Source organism: Engystomops pustulosus, chromosome 1 (assembly GCF_040894005.1).
Source record: "Engystomops pustulosus chromosome 1, aEngPut4.maternal, whole genome shotgun sequence".
Taxonomy (NCBI): domain Eukaryota; kingdom Metazoa; phylum Chordata; class Amphibia; order Anura; family Leptodactylidae; genus Engystomops; species Engystomops pustulosus.
The window spans coordinates 153,259,285-153,281,945 of NC_092411.1; the positions used below are offsets into that span (position 1 = coordinate 153,259,285).

General features: G+C 41.9%; 1 protein-coding gene across 5 annotated transcripts in view; it reads right to left on the reverse strand.

The window, feature by feature from the left end:
- Positions 1-995: 995 nt before the first annotated feature.
- SBNO2 (strawberry notch homolog 2) overlaps positions 996-22,661 on the reverse strand; it is a 62,280-nt gene continuing 40,614 nt past the window's right edge. For all 5 annotated transcript variants that reach the window (XM_072111586.1, XM_072111575.1, XM_072111602.1 and 2 more), the window contains 22 exons: positions 20,165-20,308; positions 19,868-19,985; positions 19,637-19,742; positions 17,353-17,506; positions 16,940-17,116; positions 15,355-15,452; positions 12,756-12,835; positions 12,417-12,611; positions 12,189-12,316; positions 11,989-12,117; positions 11,511-11,646; positions 11,305-11,417; positions 11,147-11,218; positions 10,926-11,034; positions 9,959-10,030; positions 9,312-9,455; positions 9,101-9,195; positions 8,029-8,121; positions 7,629-7,760; positions 5,205-5,281; positions 3,850-4,040; positions 996-3,744 (listed from right to left, as the gene is read on the reverse strand). In XM_072111586.1, the coding sequence (XP_071967687.1) occupies positions 3,326-3,744; positions 3,850-4,040; positions 5,205-5,281; positions 7,629-7,760; positions 8,029-8,121; positions 9,101-9,195; positions 9,312-9,455; positions 9,959-10,030; positions 10,926-11,034; positions 11,147-11,218; positions 11,305-11,417; positions 11,511-11,646; positions 11,989-12,117; positions 12,189-12,316; positions 12,417-12,611; positions 12,756-12,835; positions 15,355-15,452; positions 16,940-17,116; positions 17,353-17,506; positions 19,637-19,742; positions 19,868-19,985; positions 20,165-20,308 (2,982 nt within the window). In that variant the 3' untranslated portion in view covers positions 996-3,325. The remainder of the gene's footprint in view (positions 3,745-3,849; positions 4,041-5,204; positions 5,282-7,628; positions 7,761-8,028; positions 8,122-9,100; positions 9,196-9,311; positions 9,456-9,958; positions 10,031-10,925; positions 11,035-11,146; positions 11,219-11,304; positions 11,418-11,510; positions 11,647-11,988; positions 12,118-12,188; positions 12,317-12,416; positions 12,612-12,755; positions 12,836-15,354; positions 15,453-16,939; positions 17,117-17,352; positions 17,507-19,636; positions 19,743-19,867; positions 19,986-20,164; positions 20,309-22,661) is intronic.

Below are 22,661 nucleotides of genomic sequence, written 5' to 3' on the forward strand. Positions count from 1 at the left end.
AGGCCCTATGATCGATTTCCTGTGGTACTTCTGCTAGATTTTTCATAAATGTGAACCAACTTCTTTTTATCCATAGAGGAGCATTTAAGATGACATGTACCTCATCCTGTTGAATCTTCTGTAGGATCCTTGAACAGGGGGATAGAGAGGAGATCTTTTCATCAATTCTGGCTGATTTTCTTTTGTGTGGAGAGAATAAAAAGGATCTGTTTTTGAATTTGCTTTGGTAACAAAGATCTATTTTTGGAGACATCCATTTCTGGACTAAGGTGAATAAAACCATTTAGTTGTGGGATCATTCATTGGGATCGACCGGATGTCTGCTGAGATTATGAACTAGTGTTTTGTTCTGACCCTTTTACAAAGCCACCTGAGATTTCGGCCCACAAAAAATCTTCTTTAAAAAAAAAAAAAAAAAATTAGTTCTGGGGATCTCATTCCCTTTGTCACCATATTTATGTTACTTACCCCTTTAACCAGATTGTCCACTGCTTTCAGGGGACTTTGTTCTTACCTCTTGCGACCAGGAGCCGAGAAACATTTTCCCTGGAAGAAAGGCTCACCAACCGTGAAGACTCACATCTAGGAACACGTAGAAATAAAGAGAGAAGGATTCCATAGGACTACTCTGAGAAGATTCTCCCATTACTTCCACCAGGACAGAGAAATCTTGGCCTTGGATGCGTTTTTATCCAGTAGATTTGTTTTTTTTTTTAGCCCAGGTTTTCAGGATCCACCTTTAGGCTACATTCACACAATGTATGCACGCCGTACCATAGTACTGCGGGCATACATCGGCGCTGCGGAGAGGAGCAGGGGTTGGAGGTAAGGAATGGTGATTTGAACAGTAGTGTGAATGCAGCCCATGTTTTAACAAAACAGCCTTAAAAAAATAAAAGGTATCCTGTAGATGAATTGTAAACCATTTTGAAGCACATGCTGTAGCACATCTCCTTCAAACAAAAATTCTTTACATGAAAAGATAAACTCAAAGATTGGTATTGCCATTGAAACTTTTACTGAGTGGCTGAGTTCAGCCTTCAGTTACAAATAGAAAACGTAGGAATTAGTTGAAGGCACATATTCTAAATAAAACTGTATACATATATATTACAGACTTATAAATATGCGTAAAAGGCCTGTGTGTGTCAGGACACAGAATCAGTAGCACACACAAGCCATAATAACTTAACTGTAAAATGTGATCGATCACAGGCACTGAAGTGATCTCACTGGGTACATATACAGATAATATGACAGAATGGAGGGGACAGCAGCTCCTCTTGGCCCCCATTATTGATACAGAGGCATGCACTTAAAATTCCAGACAATTATTCTGCAGAATTCTCCCCCAACAGGTAAATGGGGGTTAAATACCTGAGATAAAATTCGGCATTTAAAGACAAAAGACACATAAAATAAGAGATGCAGCAGTCGAGCACACTATCCGGTGTACATAGCAAGGCACTGGTTTGGACTTTGCATATAATTAATTGTTATAGTGGTAGTCACAATATATTAATGCTTTCTTGCACAACTCCAATCATGGGATAACCTTGAACCGAGCTTTAATCTTTGGCTAGAGGGTGTGCCTGGATTAAGAGGTGGTAATAGTCTGCCAAATGGCCATGTCAAACAACGAGTGTCAGGAGGATAGTAGGTTAATTATTCCAAGTAGGCAGGGAATATAATGAAGACAGAATGAAGCCACTCAAAGTTCTTTCAAGAAGGAAAGGCAGCAAGCCAAAAAATGTCTCTGGCATTGTGAAATTCAGGACATTAAAGCGGTTGTCCACTTTCAACATATAATTGATATATAACTTCCAATATACTTTCTGTAACAATTCCTCATGAGATCTAGGTAGGAAGCGTCATTGTTTATTTCCTGAGGATCAACACCGGTATAACGCAATAATCTGCAATTTAAAAAGCAGTGCAACCATGTAAAATCACATGAACCCTGGAGGGATTTTTATCCACAGGAAGCAAACAATAAAGCCTCTGTTGAATATCAGCAAGCAGAGATCTAAGAAAAAGTGAAAAATGATCCAGACAGGCAATTATCTGCTGAAAATGGACATCCCTTTTACAGAATAAGCAGAAGGTCATCTTTATCTGGATACACCACTAGTTTTGTTAATCCCCATCAGCCAACAGAATAAATTGTCCCTAAAATCAGTTCAACTTACTTACCAGTACACTGAATAATTTAATGTCCAGTCGCAACCCAAAAAAAATAAAGAAATTATCGAAAACTTAAAAATATGACATTTTTTCACAAGAGTAGCTTTGTCAATACATGTTTGGTTCATAGATTCCAGGAGCGTTTCCCTGGCAGACATAAAACAGAATAAAATATGAATAAAGATTGATTCGGTTATTTCGTATGTGCAATAGAAATACGTTCGGTGTATTTACCCATCCGGCCAGTAAGATTTGTCCTTCCATTTGCATTGTCTGTAAAGAGTATTGCACCTAGAAGTGCTCTAGTTGTCCCTTTTATGCTTCTAATAGAATAGCAAAAAGCACTTAAACCAGAACTGGGAAATGCTAAAATTAAATATGTTATAAATGAAGAAATGAATGTCTTTGGCATAAAACTTAAAACTGTACCCAGCCTGAGACATACAGATATGGATATAAATATTTATATACAAACATACCCTGAGCAGTCACCCAGGCCCCATCTATCCACATGGGAGGTGGTCATGGGGCAGCAAATAGTGCAAAGATTAGCAAGGGTTAAAACAACAATTAAAAGATCAGTCTTTTCCCACCCCTTCTCCTTATATGCATTATACTGATCACACATGCTATTGCTCTGCAGAAGGCTAGTGTAGCCAGCAGTGTATAAAGCTCGGCAGAGGAGACAATAAAGTGCTGTGCGCTGTGAGAAGACAGCTCATGAACACAGAAGAACCTATGTACACTGGGAACATGTAGTCTGAGCCCACCCCAAGCCGGTCAGTCAAGGGAGCACAGAAACACACAGTGTTGTGCTCCCGCTGTGAATTCTGCACAAGTCCCACAAAATAGAGACAGACTGAAGTTTACAGCACCCGATGTGTCAGGCAGTTAGTAAGGATGGGGACTTGTTCGTTACTATAAGCATCGGCATGACACTTGGTCCACTGAACATGATAAGTGGTGTACGGCTTGCTTTGGCCTAGGAGACTTCCCATTTGTTTCAGATTTCTGTACTCAGTTTTGTAATGGAGTAAGTAAAATTCAATTTCTGCTAGAATGGCTTCACAAGCATCTGACTGCTGAAACGGTGCTGGGGCACAGAGCTGCTGGTCAGGTATTACTGGGTTAATCTGATTTGTCAACCCATTCCCCAGAAGTTGTTTTGTTCCCCTCCATACTGAATAACACTCTGACGGTCAGTAGGTGGTGGCTCTTTTGCTTTCTGTAGCATCTCCTCTATGATCTCTTTGACATTAACTGGCTCATTGAGAACAAAGTCATTGGAAAGGATGCTCCCTAGAGTCTCATAAGGAGAGCCATGCTGTTCCTGTGAGGTTGGAGGTGGAGGACTGTAAGTCAAGTCCAAAATAACTGGATCTGAAAAAGAGGCCGACTGAAATAAAGAATAGTCCAAAGAGAGAGATGCAGAGGGGACGAGGGACAACGACTGCCGCTGAGCATTTTGACGAGCTTCCTCATGTTTGCGCTTAACACTCATATCCATCTGCTTGAGTTCCTCCTGGACTTTATATACACAAACCTCTGGAATTTTTATGCCTGAAGAATAAAAGAGAGAAAACCACTGTTAACATGAATAGATTAAAAGTTAAAGCTGACAGGCCACATTGGGTGGATAGCAGGTACCAGACATTAGCTACTTACCCACTTGCTTGTGTTTATCCTTGGTTTTTAAGCGTACAATCTGTAAGTAGCTGCTGCCTGTAATGTCAGAAATCACAGATGCCATTCGACTCCAGACCCTGAGCAGAGAGCCACACAGCATGTAATAATGTCGAAGACGTAGCCCCTGTACACACTCCTTTCCTTGATGCACCGCTTTACAATTTCCATTCCTATACATCATGATAAAATGCAGAAGTTTAAAAATTGTTGCATCCGTTTTTTTAATCCTTTTTATAAACATTTAAATATTTCCACAGATTTATACAATGCTGTATGTTGTCGTCTACAGTAAACTATATACACAAAAATTTGCAAATGAAGCCTCCGAACATCTTCAAATGCGGTTGTTAATGGAAAACTCTCTAAAAGAGTATAGTTTCTCCCTGACCAATTAGATTACTTGACTCTTTTTACTGCGGTTCCCCAAATTCCATCCTAGTCTCACACACTCTCCCTGATATACACAAGTTTCTCTCGCACCTATCAGGGCACATTAAAGGCGGCCCTGGGGGAGGGGGAATATGGTGTAAATTTGTTACCAGAAAATAAGCCATAACACAGCTCTGTACATGGAAAAATAAAAAAGTTAGATTTTTGAAGGTGGGGGAGGTAAAAATGCAACACAAAAATGAAAAAGGGCTGTGGCGTTAAGTGGTTAAGGACCTTCCACCTACCTCTTACTTTGTCATTAGTGCCAATGTGGACCATGACCACTGGTTCCTCACCAGCCCCTCCCAGTAATCTGTCAACCCGATCCACAGTCTTTGTGGCAGATTGCCCTGTGTGTTTCCCTAATAATGAATCTCCCACTACCAGCACCTCTCTGACCTTGCCTGTGCTCCCATTACCCTTCTTACTCTAGACAGTCCCCTGGTTTCTAGAGGCCACATCTTGCTGCAGCACTGCTACCCCAGAGCTGATATCCCCCTCATCCTGATGCGCACTGTACTATTATGGCGCAAGGCAGAAATGGGTTAATTCTGGTTTATTACATTTTCTCCTCTTCAGAACACAAACTTTCTGGCCAGATGGACGGAAAATATTGTAGCAAAAATCTAACTGGTACCATTCTACAGTACAGGTTAGAACTGATAGGTTTAAAATGATGATTGCTTTTCAGACTTTACTCATTGCATCGATGGGCATCAGATGATGACTTTGTATATTTTATTTTGGAAAGGACTTTGGAACAGCCACATTCACTTCAATTGTACTGAACCCGCAACAAAAGACATGATACCTGAACATACCCACTATATGTAAGGGAGGAAAAGCTTATATTGTTGGTTTTAATGAAAGCCTTAATAAAAGTGAACATATCCAAATTGTCTTACCACATGGTATGGGAGCAGTTCTGTAAAGAGAATTCATACTGACGTTCCCAATGTTGCTGCGCCTCCTCTGCAGGCACCTGCAAGTTATTAAAATGTTTACGTTAGAATAACCTTAGGAATGCTAGTAAAGTTGTACATTATAAGAAAAATGTGATCACTACAATGTGATCACTACAAAAAAAAAAAAAATCAAGTGTAGTTTTTCTCCTTATAAACAATACAAGTTTTGTTTTTTAAAGGGGCGGTGTAAACAGATTCTACACTATGACCACATTGCCATCTGAGGATGAGAATGCTCTTCCTAATTAGCGTCAACTTGTCACCTGAGGACAAGCATACCCGCCCTTAAGACCAAGCTGACACTGTGAAAAAGTCAGCCATCGCGGGCAGATTAACCCCGTAACACACTTGATTGCGGCAGCTAAGGATGGAGACAGAGGGAACTGTCAGGTTTCAATCACTCCACTCAGGAATGCCATGGCAGAAAACAAGTAGTGGAATAGCTGTTGTAGCAAAACTTAACCATGGGAAAAAAAGTGCTCCTTCCTGAAGGTCAAAAGTGGGCCTTGTTCACTGCTAGCCCCCTTGGCTAGGGTATGAAATGTTCTAGAATGTTCGAACAGTAAAAACCATAGAATATTAAAAAATCCATAAGACACACTGTATTCACTTGAGTATCACCACTTTTTTGTCACGAATAGCAGAAAAATGCAATGAAAAGTGTGTATTAACGAAAATCTACCATCAACATCAAGAGGGATGCACCAGGGATAGATATAAGCACTGTGACTTTGGTAATCATCTTATATTTGTTATCCATGGCCGCCTTCCTTCTAAAATCAACTTTTAAAATTACGCCAATGGGGGCATTACCAGAGCCCTTCAGTGCTGTAGATTCACAGGCTGTAACAATGAGCTACAGGGGGAGACCTGCCATGCTCACTGTAGCAGCCTGTGAAGCTACAGCACCGAGGGGCTCTTCATTAGAATAATTACAAAAGTTGATTTTAGGAGGAAGGAGGCCATGGATCACAAATATAAGCTTACCACAGTCACGGTGCCTGAAACCATGATTAAATGCCCCTGGTTTATCATGCTTGATTTTGATGGTAGATTTCCCTTAAGCGCACTGCGTTTCCCTGCAGGATCATAAATGAATTCATTCAATTACTGCAGCCCCCAGGATGGTTATCACTTAAAGATAACCCTTCACCACCCAAATATATTAAACTCCAAATACCATGATGTAGGGGCTTGAGTACTGATTCAGGGTCACTTTGAATTTTGCCCCTAGCCCCCACCATTTCTGAGAGCCCCGGTCTCTGACTATTCAATGTCCAGGATCGTCAGAGAGGAGGAGCTGCAGCATGGGTGTGGGGGTGTTTGTGAGTATGCTAAACTTCTGACCCCATCCAATAAGCACTCTGTCTGCTGGGCGCTGCCGGCATCATCACTCTGCACTGTGACCACTCAGTCGACCAGGTGCGTACAGCTGCTTTGCTTGGCACATAGAATACAGCAGTAGCATAGATTGACCCCTCTGCATGTTCACAGTACATAAGGATGGTACACAGGGATGGCTGATTGCATCGTGTCAGAAATTTAGCATACTTACACACGCCCCCACACTAGTGCTTCAGCTCCTCCTCTGACGATCCTGGAATTCTGCTCCTAGCCCTCACCATTCCCGTGATTTGATCCCCGGTCTTTGACTATTCAAAGTGCCCCTGAATCAGTACGCAAGCCCCTACAACATGGCATGTGGAATTAAGACATATTTGGGGTGGTGAAAGGTTGTCTTTAAGGCTAAAAGGACCTGCAATTATGTCATGATCACATGACCAGCAGGGAAAAATCAAATCATCAAATCATCAGGCGACAGGGGACGACAGTAGGCTGCTGACAGGTACTGCATTTCCAACCCTAGGCTTACACTCTAGTCAACATGTTTTTCCAGTTTGTTTGTGGTAAAATGAGGTGCCTCAGCTTATTATTCAGGTCAGCTTACACTGGACTACACATGATAAACCAAACTGCTCTATAAAACGAGTAATTTGAATTTTGAAACCAAGTAGTCATCGAAATGGATCAACCTTTCTAACACTAATGTTATAGGTCATTAGTCATACGGTTGGCAATACCGCCAGCATTGCTACTTCACCTATTTCTCCCTGATGTCTCAAGGTTGACTGCACCAAAGTGGCTATACAGTTGGGGTCAAGTGTGGTGGGAATCCAACAGTTTTACCCTCCTTAGTAGTTTAAACATATGCTGCCGTTACTTTTCGCGTTCCCTTAGCAACATCAAGTTTCCATGTAAACTCTTAAAAAGCAGACCAATATGTGGCATTACAAAATGACAATTATGGGATATTACATGGTTAATATATGGTGACTATGAGGGGTTTACAAATAACAAGCATACCTTATAATACTTGCTCAGCAAGCTTTCCAAGGTTTCTGATTGGCTCTGTTTGCCAATGTTGGGTTTGTACAAGTTAAAAAGTTTCCCTTGTCTATGTTCAGCCAAAACTGCTGAGTACATGTCGCCTCGTACCTGGAGATAAAAATGTTTAAGCAAGACTTTATATAGACACATATAAACAAGATTTAGTAAAACAGTAAGAATTTAGGACAAATTGATGACAGTGCTGTATGACAAATCTTACTCAACAAGGTAATTTTCCCTTACTTACACCACGTTGTTTGTGTTACTTTATTCTAAAAGCAATGTCTCAATGTCCAGAGGGGTGTAAGCGTTTTCAATGTTTCAGGCAAAAAGAATGAAAATTCTAGGGCATTTAGTAATCCCCACATGCACAAACCTTGTATGACCGGTAGAAGCCTTCATTTGGACTATGAAGATGTTCAGATTTCTCTAGAGCCTTGTTCCAACTCATGCCACGATCCACGCTGATCTATGAAAACAAAAAGGGGGACTTGCGGGATCAGTTTGGTGGTGATCTTTAAAAGCACCCTTGGCTAAGGTAAAGTAAAGTATAATCTTCATCCCCTATGGCATCTCAGACACCACCTGCCCCTATGTGGCTACCTGTCCAATTCCGTGAGTTGTTTACATGTTAGCAGTGTTTAATTACTGTTGAAGGCCTCTTATTTTTATACTGTTCTGAATTACATTATTATTTTGGCATATTTCTATACATGTTTTTAATATTTTGTAGAAAAAGGAAAAAACTTGTAATAATTACAATTAAAAAATTAAAAATATAATCTTTTAAGGAGCACCTTTAACCACCTCCATTCAGTCCTGCACTCTTTAATAGTTGTCATTACGCGATTAAGGTATAGTAAGAATTTTCTCTCTGACTGTTCCAGAGTAATCAATGTTATTATTTTCAGAGGTCAATGTTCATATGTGTGAAGACAGGCTTCATGCACCATCCCAGAAGCACCCATCTGACAGTAGAGAGAATAACTAGGATATTGAGTCAAATAATAGGCCGGAGCAGTACATATGACAGCTAGCATATAACTGCAATATAAGTGCATTGTGCACGGCTAGCACATACCTGTTACCATACCAGGTTATGGCCGAAAATAGTTAGAGCATGCTTTATCTTTTGCCATATGTGCGACCCAGCTGCACAACTTCCTTTAGAGAAGGGAAGGGCTGGGTGAGTGGGGCCGAACCCTGTCTATCTCATAGCAGAGAGCATACCAATACTAGTTAGATAGGTGGTCCTGAGCTGGAGTAGACAGTATGGCATGTCCATCTAACAGTGGAGATTAAAAAAAAAAAAAATGATAACATCATGGAGCTAGAGACAAAAATATAATGTTAATATACAAAGAGTAGGAAAATATCGGCAAAGGAAGACAAACCCATGCTGAAAAAGGTCAAAGTAAATGAACACTTCATGCTGAAAAAGTCTTTACCTTGTAAAATATAACTTGACCATCTTGAGGATGTCCTGGTGTCAAGTAAGTTTGCTTGCTTTCCTGATAGATCTCATCCACCCCAGGTGCTAGATCTAGGTCACAGAAGAATGTGAATAAAGAAAGAGTTACACACACATATATTCACTTTAATATAAGCTCTGACCAATCAAGGTTTTTCATATTACTTTAATATTAATATTCAACTCACCTAGAATTCCCATGTCATATTTCCCATCCTTCTTGTCCTTGTCAATAAGAAAGTCAAATGTGTCCGTAAAAAACTGAAAAAGGCTGTTCTGCTTGTGGACCTCAAGACCAAGCATCCGATTTAAGAACTTTGTCACAGAACATTCTGAGAGACATCAATGTTACAAAGACATCAGAGGCAAGATAAAAATTATAAGGCTGCTTTGTTCTGGGCTCATCTACATACTCTAGGTCAGTGGTGGCGAACCTATGGCCACTCGGAGCCCTCTCTGTGGGCACCCAGGCCATCAACCCAGAATGAAGTTCACCAGAAAGAACTTAAAGAATCTGCCTGCAGAATCTTCCTACAATGATAGATGAATTTGCCCTCCTCATTTCAACTGTGTTGGTGTCCTTGGAAGGCTGAAGGATTGAAAGTTGTCAATGAACAAGGAGAAATACATTACTGCTTAAATTGCTGTGCTGGCACTTTGCAATAAATAAGTGGCTTTTGGTGGAAGTTTGGGCACTGAGGCTCTAAAAGGTTCGCCATCACTGCTCTAGGTCCTCATAAAGGAAATAGTTCAGCCTATACGGTGGCTCTGGTATCCACATAGGAAGAAACAATCTATATATACACTAGTATCTTAATGGCAATTAATCACATACCTTTGTCAACAACAACATTGTATTTTGTTTCTCTGCAACAAATTCCGACAGACAGCAAGCCCTGCTTCATATCTATAGAAGTAATAAACTTGGTCAAGAACATTTGAAAAATACACAAAATGAATTGTACAACACAGTGCCACTGCTAGAGACCATCAAAAACATAAACGGGCCTGTTACGTCAGCATGTCATTGCAAACATAATAGGTGACATCTCATGATTGCTCTGGGGGGGGGGGAGGGGGTAAAATCCATAGTCCCTGGAGCTATGGCGATTCCCCCCATGGCACTTTCAGTTGATCTGCATATTTTAAAACATAAGTGACCTCCATAAGGAGGTCATAAGTTCCAGATGGTAAATTTTATTTAATGTAATCTGAGAAGCAGTAGACATAGTTGAGGTGTGGTGCTCCAAGCCACGCTCTTCACAAAATATCACTCCTGATGTTCCATATGACTGTAATGTAGGATTATATTTGTATATGTCCCATATGATTCATAAAGCGCTGCAGAATTTGATGGCGCTATATAAAGATTGTTATAATTAAATCTATAGGCACACTAATAATAACAGTTACTGCTAGTAAATACTAAGGTAGATACAAATGTGAAAGTCTTAGCAGCAAGACGTTGAATGATCTGTAGGTGAGTGAACGCTAGGTGAGCCTGGGCTATGGGGCCCTCCACAAACAACAACAAAAAGAACAGCACTTCATGTTGTAAGTGAAAAAAGTGGACCTTTTTTTTTCCATAACAGACAACATTTCGGCTCTGTGAGCTTTTCTCAAGGCTCAAAACCTACACGTCGTCTGTTATGGGATAAAAGGTGCATTTTTTTTCACCTTACAACATCTTTTGGAGTGCTGATTTTTATCTATTGCTACTTTAGTGATTTGACTAAATAAATTGAAGCTTTTAGATTCCTGAACCAGCGATTAAAGTGAAACCCTGATTCTTAACAACTCACCTTGAAAGAAAGTGGTGGGACCTCCAGGGTACCCTTGCGGAGGTGGCACATCCCTTTGTGTTTGGTTCAGAATAGCAGACAGAATCTGTTCCAGTGATCGTGACCCATACTAGACAAAATAACAATGTAATGAAAGTAACATTGCAAGACTGTGCATAGACAACTACTGGTAGTAACTCTAATCTTTCATGAAGGCTTTTATTTTGTAATGTAAATCTAACCTTGTTCTCAAAATTGTACTTGCTGAGATCTCTTGATTCTGTAGCTCTTCGGTCCCCATGGGTAAGTGCGCCCTGTTTAAGTACAAATATACAGTGATTCTCTAAGGAGAAAGTAAAGGCTGCAATATCTTTTACTGGATTAGAGAGTATAAACTTACCAGGCTTTCCAGTCTTTTTGCCACAATAGAAGCAAATCTCCTCTCTCCTGCAAGTTCTGATATGAGGAAAACATACTCTGGAGCAGAAACTTGGTTAGACCTATGGGTGCGACCTGAACAATTTATGTAGTTAGAAACTGTATAACATCACAGAAGTGGCTAGTAGTAGTTAATCCAGGTGAAAAAAAAAAAAAAAAAAAACTTACCAAACTGTTGGATGGCACGGTCAGCACTCCACGGTAGTTCCAGTGTCATATGTACTCGTCGACGTTGGTTTTTTACTCGCCGGTCAGCTTGTAGGGATATACCTGAACTTGACGCCTCCGATATAATTGCCACAAGCTGGGTTTAAAATGTACAGTAAATGGTGACCATTATTAGTGGAAACTGAAAAATACTGAACAAACTAAAGACTATTCACATGTATTTTAAAAGAAAAGCAAGGTGTAAGAAACAAGTGGTAAGTATTCCACAAAGTAATAATAGGATATTTCACACTTCCACATTTTTGCCTGGCTCATAACAAAAAAAAAAAAAAAAAAAACAGGGAAGAAAAGATAACTGAAAGAGAGGTGCATATACACGTAGGGGTCTTCACAATATAAATGTGGATACACAGATTTATAGACTGGGAAGCAGGTGAAATGATGTATTAGATGATATCAAATAGTCGCATGAGCTTACCTTTGTGCCATTCATGAAACGTTCTTTCTCTCGCAAGTTAACATTATCTATCGATAAGTTCTGCTCAGCTCGAGATTCAAAACCCACACCATCAAGGCGGCGCACCACTCGACCTTTCCTACCAGTCATCTATGGAGGAAAACATTTATAAATAGAAGACAATATAAATTATATGAAGATGGAAAAAGTAAGAGACATACTTCTGCCACATTGTCAGGACCCCCAAGTTGGTCTATGAGTACATCTAATGTGTTCAGAGGCAAAACCTTTCCCAATTCTTCAACCTTGGCCAACAAATCAATCTTCATTTGTTCCACTTGTTCTGGACCTAGAAAATAGGGGGGAGGGGGGCAAAAGACACAAAATGTGTCACTAGATAGCAGAAACTCCGTCCACAATAAGAGCTTTGACTTTTCTTTTCCCCTTACCACGGTCAGGAACTATGTGTCCATTAAAAGTTTGTTCAACAAATATGACATCATCATTGTCCTGTAAGGACTCAGGAGAAGAGTTGAAATCACTGTCTAACACGCCTTCAGAATCCGAACTGCTCTCTTCACTGTTTCGGATTAATCCCACAAACTCTGCACGGGACATCTTTGCACTGCGGGGTTTTCCGCGTTCTGTGAAGAATTTGACGTAGCAGTGTGGTATAATTCAAAGTTTTTGAAGGTTATCAAACAGAACATCAGATAAAGAACCACAGTTCATAATACACACAATGTGAAAAAGTATAAAACATGGCAATAAAGTTATCCGGTACTCACTTTTCCTTTTCAGCAAATTTTTTTCACGCTTCCCTTTATTTGAAGGGAAATGTTTTAAGACGAGGGACTTGAACACACCTCTGGAAAGTAGAAAACAGTGCACATTAACATACGTGTAACCACAAAGTGTATAATAGCCATTTCAGAGGTCGCATTAACGCCTCACCACGCGTCATAGACGCGTGATGAGGCGCCATTACCCCCCAAAATAATTGCCATGCGTAAAGTTACGCTTGGCAATTATTCCTTGCAGCGCGCAGGCTGAGCGACCCGGCGCGCGCTGCAAAAGAGGTAAATGTCGCGCGATCACAGCGTGCGCCGGACCGCTCAGCGCGACACTTGACACAGTGATCTGTGTCAGCAGCGCTCCGGAGCGAGAGCGCAGGCCCCGCGATACCTGTGGACAGCGGGGCTGCTGCTCCCTGTCCTGCTCCATCTCTACGTGCCCGCAGATCCGGGCGGGTGAGTGTGTGATTGTAGGTGTAGTGTTCTGTGTGTGCAGTGTAGTGTTCTGTGTGTGCAGTATAGTGTAGTGTTCTGTGTGTGCAGTGTGGTGTAGTGTTCTGTGTGTGCAGTGTAGTGTAGTGTTCTGTGTGTGCAGTGTAGGGTAATGTTCTGTGTGTGCAGTGTAGTGTTCTGTGTGTGCAGTGTAGTGTTCTGTGTGTGCAGTGTAGTGTTCTGTGTGTGCAGTGTAGTGTTCTGTGTGTGCAGTGTAGTGTTCTGTGTGTGCAGTGTAGTGTTCTGTGTGTGCAGTGTAGTGTTCTGTGTGTGCAGTGTAGTGTTCTGTGTGTGCAGTGTAGTGTTCTGTGTGTGCAGTGTAGTGTTCTGTGTGTGCAGTGTAGTGTTCTGTGTGTGCAGTGTAGTGTTCTGTGTGTGCAGTGTAGTGTTCTGTGTGTGCAGTGTAGTGTTCTGTGTGTGCAGTGTAGTGTAATGTTCTGTGTGTGCAGTGTAGTGTTCTGTGTGTGCAGTGTAGTGTTCTGTGTGTGCAGTGTAGTGTTCTGTGTGTGCAGTGTAGTGTAATGTTCTGTGTGTGCAGTGTAGTGTAGTGTTCTGTGTGTGCAGTGTAGTGTTCTGTGTGTGCAGTGTAGTGTAGTGTTCTGTGTGTGCAGTGTAGTGTAATGTTCTGTGTGTGCAGTGTAGTGTAATGTTCTGTGTGTGCAGTGTAGTGTAATGTTCTGTGTGTGCAGTGTAGTGTAATGTTCTGTGTGTGCAGTGTAGTGTAATGTTCTGTGTGTGCAGTGTAGTGTAATGTTCTGTGTGTGCAGTGTAGTGTAATGTTCTGTGTGTGCAGTGTAGTGTAATGTTCTGTGTGTGCAGTGTAGTGTAATGTTCTGTGTGTGCAGTGTAGTGTAATGTTCTGTGTGTGCAGTGTAGTGTAATGTTCTGTGTGTGCAGTGTAGTGTAGTGTTCTGTGTGTGCAGTGTAGTGTAGTGTTCTGTGTGTGCAGTGTAATGTTCTGTGTGTGCAGTGTAATGTTCTGTGTGTGCAGTGTAGTGTTCTGTGTGTGCAGTGCAGTGTAGTGTTCTGTGTGAGTGTAGTGTTCGCTGTATGTGCTGTGTAGTGTGTGCTGTGTGCGCAGTGTGTGTGCTGTGTGCGCAGTGTGTGAGTGTAGTGTGTGCTGTGTGCGCAGTGTGTGAGTGTAGTGTGTGCTGTGTGCGCAGTGTGTGAGTGTAGTGTGTGTAGTGTGTGCTGTGTGTGCTGTGTGCGCAGTGTGTGCTGTGTGCGCACAGTGTGAGTGTAGTGTGTGCTGTGTGCGCAGTGTGAGTGTAGTGTGTGCTGTGTGCGCAGTGTGTGAGTGTAGTGTGTGCTGTGTGCGCAGTGTGTGAGTGTAGTGTGTGCTGTGTGCGCAGTGTGTGAGTGTAGTGTGTGCTGTGTGCGCAGTGTGTGAGTGTAGTGTGTGCTGTGTGCGCAGTGTGTGTGTAGTGTGTGCTGTGTGCGCAGTGTGTGTGAGTGTAGTGTGTGCTGTGTGCGCAGTGTGTGTGTAGTGTGTGCTGTGTGCGCAGTGTGTGTGAGTGTAGTGTGTGCTGTGTGTGAGTGTAGTGTGTGCTGTGTGCGCAGTGTGTGAGTGTAGTGTGTGCTGTGTGCGCAGTGTGTGTGTGTAGTGTGTGCTGTGTGCGCAGTGTGTGTGTGTAGTGTGTGCTGTGAGTGTAGTGTGTAGTGTGTGCTGTGTGCGCAGTGTGTGAGTGTAGTGTGTGCTGTGTGCGCAGTGTGTGAGTGCAGTGTGTGAGTGTAGTGTGTGCAGTGTGTGTGTAGTGTGTGCTGTGTGCGCAGTGTGTGTGTGTAGTGTGTGCTGTGTGCGCAGTGTGTGAGTGTAGTGTGTGCTGTGAGTGTAGTGTGTAGTGTGTGCTGTGTGCGCGTGTAGTGTGTGTGCGCAGTGTGTGAGTGTAGTGTGTGCTGTGTGCGCAGTGTGTGAGTGTAGTGTGTGCGCAGTGTGTGAGTGTAGTGTAGTGTGTGCGCAGTGTGCTACCGAAATTTTCATACTCCTCCTCGGGTAAAAATACTCCTCAAAAATGGTGAGAGGAGTATTTTTACCCTTCTGGAAAAATGTTAGTGCGACCTCTGAGCCATTTACACTTTGCATGGTACATGTTATACTCACTCAGCAGCTGACACAAAGCGGTCAAGATGACCATCATTTTCATCCATAACTTCTCGTGTCCGCGCTTCACCAGTAGATTGCAAGCCAATAACAACACACTGCAGGAAAAAGGAAAAGCTTACTGTAATTACAGAACAAACAAACACTGTAAGGGGGTTTTACATTAAAGATATTCAGCCCCATCGGGCACCTAGAATTCAGACATTTATCAGTATCCTGTTGGTAGTGTTTTAACCCTTTAAGGCTGCATTCACACTGCCGCCAGGGGGACGTATATATATGGCCGATATACGTCCCCCATAGACGGCAATGGGCGCAGGCGCCCTAAGGAAGCGGTACGGTGCCGCACATGTCCTATCTTTCTCCGTAGTACATCGCTGTGCGCCATATGTTCCTACGGGGAGGGGCGTGGGGGAGCTGCGCTCACCACCTCCTCCTCTCCCCGTCGTGCTACGGTACGGCGGGCAACGGCAGTGTGAATGTAGCCTAAGGACTGAGCTCATTTTCATCCTTCAGACACAGCCCCATTTTTCAAATCGGCTTGTGTCACAATATGCAGTTATCTAATAATAGATTAATGCTACATTAGTTGAAATTTATTGCCTTATTTGTAAAAATAAAATGGAAATTTGGTGAAAATGTTGAAAAATTTTCAGATTTTTCTGATTTCTAAATGTTATACTCATCGTACAGTTAGTCTAACTGCCCAAATTGGCTGCTAACCAACATTAACCATGTCTTCTTTATGTGGACATATTTTTTATATATTAATTTCTTTTTTTTTTTCTTTTATTCTTTTACAGTTCGAACTGTGATTTTCCAAATTTTTAAGTAAATTTCTGATTAAATATTTTTAAAAGAATAACTCATCTCTGTAAGGGTTATCAAAGTTCTATTTATTTGAAACTCCCCACAAATCATTATTAAAACTGCACCCCTTAAACTATTCCAAACAGCCTTTGTTGATCTTGTTAACACTTTAAGCATCTGAAAGCAAAATGAAGCTGAAAGAAGCTCTCTTTTCAGAGCTTGTATGCCAAAAAACAGTCACACAAGTCCTGATAAATCTCCCATAGATTACTTATTTAGATGTCAATTTGTGGCCCCTGTGGTAAATAAAATGTCTAGAAAGCAGAGTAGCCAGGTCATTATGGGGGATTGGGGAATCCAATTTTGCAGGAGTGTTGTGGGGTAAAGGGGATGACAGCAAACTTCAGTACTAAACTTTAGCCGATGCCTGTGAGAAATGCAGGCAGCAGCCACAGGAGCTACCTGACCTCATACTGTGGCACAGCAACCTCCAGTCGGCACACTGCTGCTGTAAGCGTTACCTCAGTCTTTGCAGGCTGCAGGGGAGGAGAGGGAGGTAGCAGAGGGGATTGAGCTGCTTCAGTAAGGCTAAACTAGTGAGAGCACAGCAGGACAGTGGGAAGCTGATGTATCACTGGTGCTCCAGTAATAAAACTGCAACTGGTGGGGGCAGTGGTGTGTGTGCCCAGAGAGAGGACTGGCATGTGTGCTATAGGCTCGCCACTACTGCCTTGGAATACACAAAAAACAAGTTCAGGTGTAGGGATGTACTCACCTTGCCCCTGGATAATTCTTGCTTAGCCAAAGCTACCAGACGTTGCACTTTGGCCGCAATACATAAGTACTTAAAGAACCGTTGATGGGCTGACCAGAACTGACCCCACAAAGATTTACGAGAATCCAGCCCAATCCAGTCAGCTGCTGTCTGGAAAACTGTCAGTGCTTCAGCCCACTAGGAGGAGACCACAACAAGGAAAGAATTAGAGAAAATTGTTGTAACTACCCCAATGTCATTCTAAAAAGTGTCTAGTAACGGGCTGACCAAATCTGGAAAGCAGAGCAGGGCCAGCAAGAGGTAAAGAGGACATCAAACATTCCTACATCCACCAATATATAATCACTGTCTTTTGTGAGACAACCCCCTTAACATACAGAAAACAAGTTGCTTTAATATCTCCCATTTCCTACCAGCTGCGCCGCTCTGTTGTACACCTGTTTAAAAGACTCATCCAGGGGAATCTCCTCAATTCGGAAACTGACACCGGTGAAACTGAGCTGCCTTGCAATGTACATACCGCTCAACTTCATATCCATGGCAACAATCTCCATGGCACCAACACCCCTGTAAAAAAAAAAAAAAAAAAATAAAAAAAAAAATAAAAAAAATCAATGGTTAATTACGTTGATAAGGTTTGTCATTAAGGAAACTCCAGGGTTGTAAAAAATAAATAAGTTCTTCCTGCATTGTCTGTATGAACACTGCATGTTATTCCATGTCGTGTAATGAGAGGCGGAAAAATTTTTTTTGTTAGCAGAGGTACCTAATTTTACCACAAAAACTGTGCAAACCTATTAACTCAAGTATAAGCCTAGGGTGGGAAATGCATTGGTGCCAGCCCATGCCCCCAGTATAAAGCTGGCTCGCCTGTGCCCCCTAGTATAAACGCCTAGACCTGCCCCCAATAGCGCTTGAACACAAAGTCAAAACTCACCTTTACAGAGGCACCTGCAAGTCTTCTCTTCTTCTGTTGGCAACAGCAGGCCTGTGCACACCAAGATGTCAGCCGCTGGTGACGTCCTAGTGTGCGCCGGATGCGCACGGACCTGCCGCTGCCGACGGAAGAAGAGAAGACCTGCGGGGGCCGCTGGAAAGGATAGTTCTGGCTTTCTTTTTTTTCTTAACTCTAGTATAAGCAGAGTTGGAGTTTTTTTGGAGTTTTTCAGCACAATTATACTTGAGTATATACAGGAGTTTTTACCACTTTCACGGTGCCCTCCAAATTACATGTCTCCTTTATGCTTTGTGTGGGAATACCAAATTTATAAAGGCTTCATTGTGTTTTAATAAATGTAAAAAAAGCCCAAAAAACCACAACTTTAAAGCATTATGTACGAAAAAACTATTCTTCATTTCACCATCTACTGATGCCAATAACTTTTTCAAACTTCTGTGTACGAAGCTACTATTTTGGGGACTATATGACCTTTTGATTACTTTTCATAACATTTTTAATGTGTTGCAAAATGGAGAAAAAGTAGTGTTTCGGACATTTGGGCGCCATTTTCCATTACAGGGTTCACCACCAGGAATAACAGTTTTTAGATTTTGATACACTTTTTGGATGTGACAATAAATAACATGTTTATTATTTTATTTTTTTATCAGTTTTAGGGAACAGAGGGTTGTTTTGAACTATTTATTATTATTTATTTTTTTTACAAATTTTTTACCCACTAGGTTACTTTAACCCTGTCTAATTGCACCTAAGATATACTGCAAAACATGCAGTATACAGGCACCTAATTGCCTTATATGGAGAATTTAATATAGATCCGTAAAAGTGTGCCACTGACTTATAAAGACTAGAGGCTGTCATGGCAACTAATCGTTGCCCCCCCCGGAAGTATTTTAAGCAGAGGAGAAGTATGAACTTTTCAGTAATATAAATAAATTACGCCTAGGCATATATAGTGTTAATAGACATAATTATACAAGTACGGCCTCTTTGACACAAATATATGAAAACAGACGTACACTAGCCGTACTGTACCGTTTAGCCATGAGTAGCAGCCCTTCTCCCTGTGTGACCTTATCTCTAAGGAATCACAATAGAAATCAGCATAGCCAGGAGACACAGCTAGTGCAGAGCCAGGCTAAACAAAAGGAGGATAGTAAAGAAACTGCAAAACATAGTTAATCAAAATAATAGGCAAAGTTTTTTTTCATCCCAAGAGCTATTGATTTGTTGTGCTTTAACTAGCCTTCCAGAGCAGTCCTTAAATTCCTGCCCTCTGCTGACCAAATCCCAATCTGCTCAGCAAAGCTGAAAAGAGTGCTGCATTACTAATGACAATGTACAAAAACACAATTACAATATGTCAATGAAATCCACACGTAAATAATATAACATTTTATTACAATAAGCCCTCCTGCACACAAAGTTCACAGGTCGCAAACAGAACTCCTGAGGACCATTGTGTGTCATAAGCAGGTGGTCAATGAACACCCGCCCAAGACCATAATTAAAAAAAAAAAAAAATGTCCAGGCAGGAATACGACCTTCACCATAATTTGTGTCCCCGCCAGTGGAAACCAGCTACGTGTGCATTAGCTTATACAAAACTATGGGGCTATGTGCTAGCCCATGAAATAGCAGCTGGCACGGTGTCAAAAACAATGGCCATGTGCATGAGGGCTAAGTGATAGGAAACTCCTTTAATGCCATCCCTTAAACAAGTCTGAGTGGAATACCTCTTTTCAATAGCGTGCAAGAACTCATCAAAAGTGCTGAAAGATGTGCCCTCTCCCCAGATACCCAGCCGACTCATATAGATCATGTTCTTGGGCTCAGATGCACCTGTGACACAGTGAAAAGAAAACGGAAGCTAGACTGTGAAAATGGTTGGTCATTTATCAATATAGTAACACCGTGACAACCTGCACCACAAAAGGTGTAAAAGGCACTAGGAAAGCTAAACTCACCAGTGGCACTGGCATATACAACACGTGCCAAAGGCAAATTGTTCTGCAACTCCAGAACAGCACGGCCCATTTTGGTACAAGAGGCGTTCTTTGCTTTGTGACACTCATCAAACACAATCTGTAAAGAAAAGGGTCAAGGAAACATCTGGCAAAGTAATGAAAATTTACATAGTATTGCAGGCATTTACAACCACAACATCCCTAGTAATAGCTAATACAAAGTACATTGCCGGGTGGTTGCAGGGCCGATTAGTAAAGAATCAGAAGAAGCAACAATTAATGTGGAAATAAGGATACAACTCCATCAAAGTTTTCTCCACACCAGTCTATAATCTGTTTTATACGAGTCCGATGTTGACCTCCTGCTTGACTCTCTCCAATAAGTGCTGAATAAGTTGCAAAAAGTACACCCTCTGATGCAGAAGTATCTCCATATTTGATCTATTAGAATAAAAGCAGACATTTTTTTAAAAAAACAGCCTAATGCCTAATAAACAGTATGTGTTAAGCAACGCATCCCGAAAGACAATTTGTTTCTGGTATATGCTTTATGACAAAGTTTGCATGTTCAATTATATACGACACAAGATAACAACTGGGGATGGCAATTCCAACAGAAATTACAGCTGAACAGGTCAATGAATAGCATTGAGCACATAAACCCTTAAATGCCAAAAGGTCCTTGGTAGATGTATGTGTCCAGTACTATTTTTGAAGCTTTTTTCTGCTCTTCTGTAAAGGGAACCTGTCACCAGCTTTAGCCCTTATAAACTAAAAAAATGTACCTTAAATGGCCAATTGCATGTGCTTTGGTGGTGTCTTTATATTTGCCCAACGTTGTCTGACGCCTACAAGATGAACTTCTATTCACATCCTTGTTCCAGTCAGGGGGGTGGGGTTAACGGCGCAGCAGTCAATCTTCTACCCCTCCTCATGTCCGAGAACCCGCTTCATTCATTCTGGTAGTAGAGCCAGGCTCTACCTCTCGCTTACATGGGCCTCCCTGTCCAGCCACAGTCTCTCACCACTTGACGCGCATGTGCCAGTTATCTCAGCTCCGGTCCTGTGTGTACCCAGACTGAGAAACAGGCACACTGCCCATGCTCCGCTTTTCCTCCACATTAGAATTGCGTCACAAGGCAGTGCAGAAGGCAAGCTCAGACGCGATAGCAATGTGTGGAAGTAGCAGCACATGTGCAGTGCCGCAATGGAGAGGAGCAGCACACTGCACATGCGCAAGAAGCGGTGCAAGGCTGTGGCAGGACAGAGAGGCATGTGCAAGCGAGAGGCAGAGCCTGGCTCTGCTACAGGAAAGAATGAGACAGGTTCTCAGCCATGAGGAGGGGTAGAAGATTGACTTCTGTGCCGTTAACCCCAACCCCCTGACTGGAACGGGGATGTGAAAATATAAGTTCTTAATCCAGGCGTCAGACAATATTGTGCAAATATAAAGACACCACCAGAGCACATGCAATTGGCCATATAAAAAGGTACATTTTGTAGTTTATAAGGGCTAAAGCTGGTGACAGGTTCCCTTTAAATGACAAACTGTTTGGAACAGCTTCACAAATAACAATTATGTTTTATTTCATGACCTGTGAGACTTCAACTTAATGGGATAGCTTTATTGCAGATATTTTTTATTTACATAATTAGACAAATTACTAGAAATGTGAAATAAACCTTTACCAAAATATGTAGAGTGTAAATTCACTGCCCTTTCCCAAGTTTAGATAAAAATGCAGAGGGTGCATCAGGAAAGTGTGCATTCTGCCTTCAGCTGAGAGGCTGGAAGGGACTCAGAGAATCAAAAATATCCACTGATAAAGTTACAGTCTGGAATAGGATCTCCATATTAAAATTTCATTTCGGGCTGCAACTTTAATTGGATATCTTGTGTGGCACCTACAAACATAATCCTGATATATTCCATGGATTCTAGAGATTCACAGTGCCACAGTTAAGAAGGTAAAAGTGTTTGAAGTGATCCAAAAGATCATTGAAAATCAAGCAAATGATGAAAAGCGACCCATGTTGGAAATCAAGTGACTGATGAATAATACTATTAAGATGGAGCTGGGGGTAGATCTCAAGAGAAACGAGGCTGGGAAGTTTGAGAAACCGTGAGGAAAGTGGTTGGAAAATCCAGGATTACGCATGGCAGAGGGTATGCCCTGGGAGGAAGGTTAGAGGTGTGAAGGGAACGGGACAGGTATTGCCGTAAATGACCTTTAGTGCACAGTTTGTGCAGTTTTCTTTATTGTCACTGTATATTGATACATTATATGCTTTAACCAGATTTATTAAAAAAAATAAAAAAAAAAAACAGTTTGAAGTGGGCCACTTTCATGATGTCTATACACATGCTATCTGCACAGGGCATGTACCATTAGGACATGGAAAGGCGCATTCGCACTGACGTTGCCCATCGTACCGTAGCACGGTGGGCACGGGGAGTGGAGGAAGGGGCGAGTGCTGCTCACACCTACCCCTCTCCACAGAGGAACATGGCGCACGGCGCTGTATACCGAGGAAAGAAAGGACATGTCCAGGTACAGAGTGGTAAAGTGCTGCACCGCACGCTCCTGTAGGGCGCAGTGCACCCATTGGCGTCTATGGAGGACGTATATAGGTCATATACATGTCCCCCATATGGCAGTGTGAATGCAGCCTAAGTAGTTACTCTTTAAAACGTTTCTCTTTAAAACTTTTATACACATAGCAATTGCTTGTCTGCACCTAAATACATGTCTACACAGCAATGTTTAGATCTAAAGATCTAAGCTCTAAAACA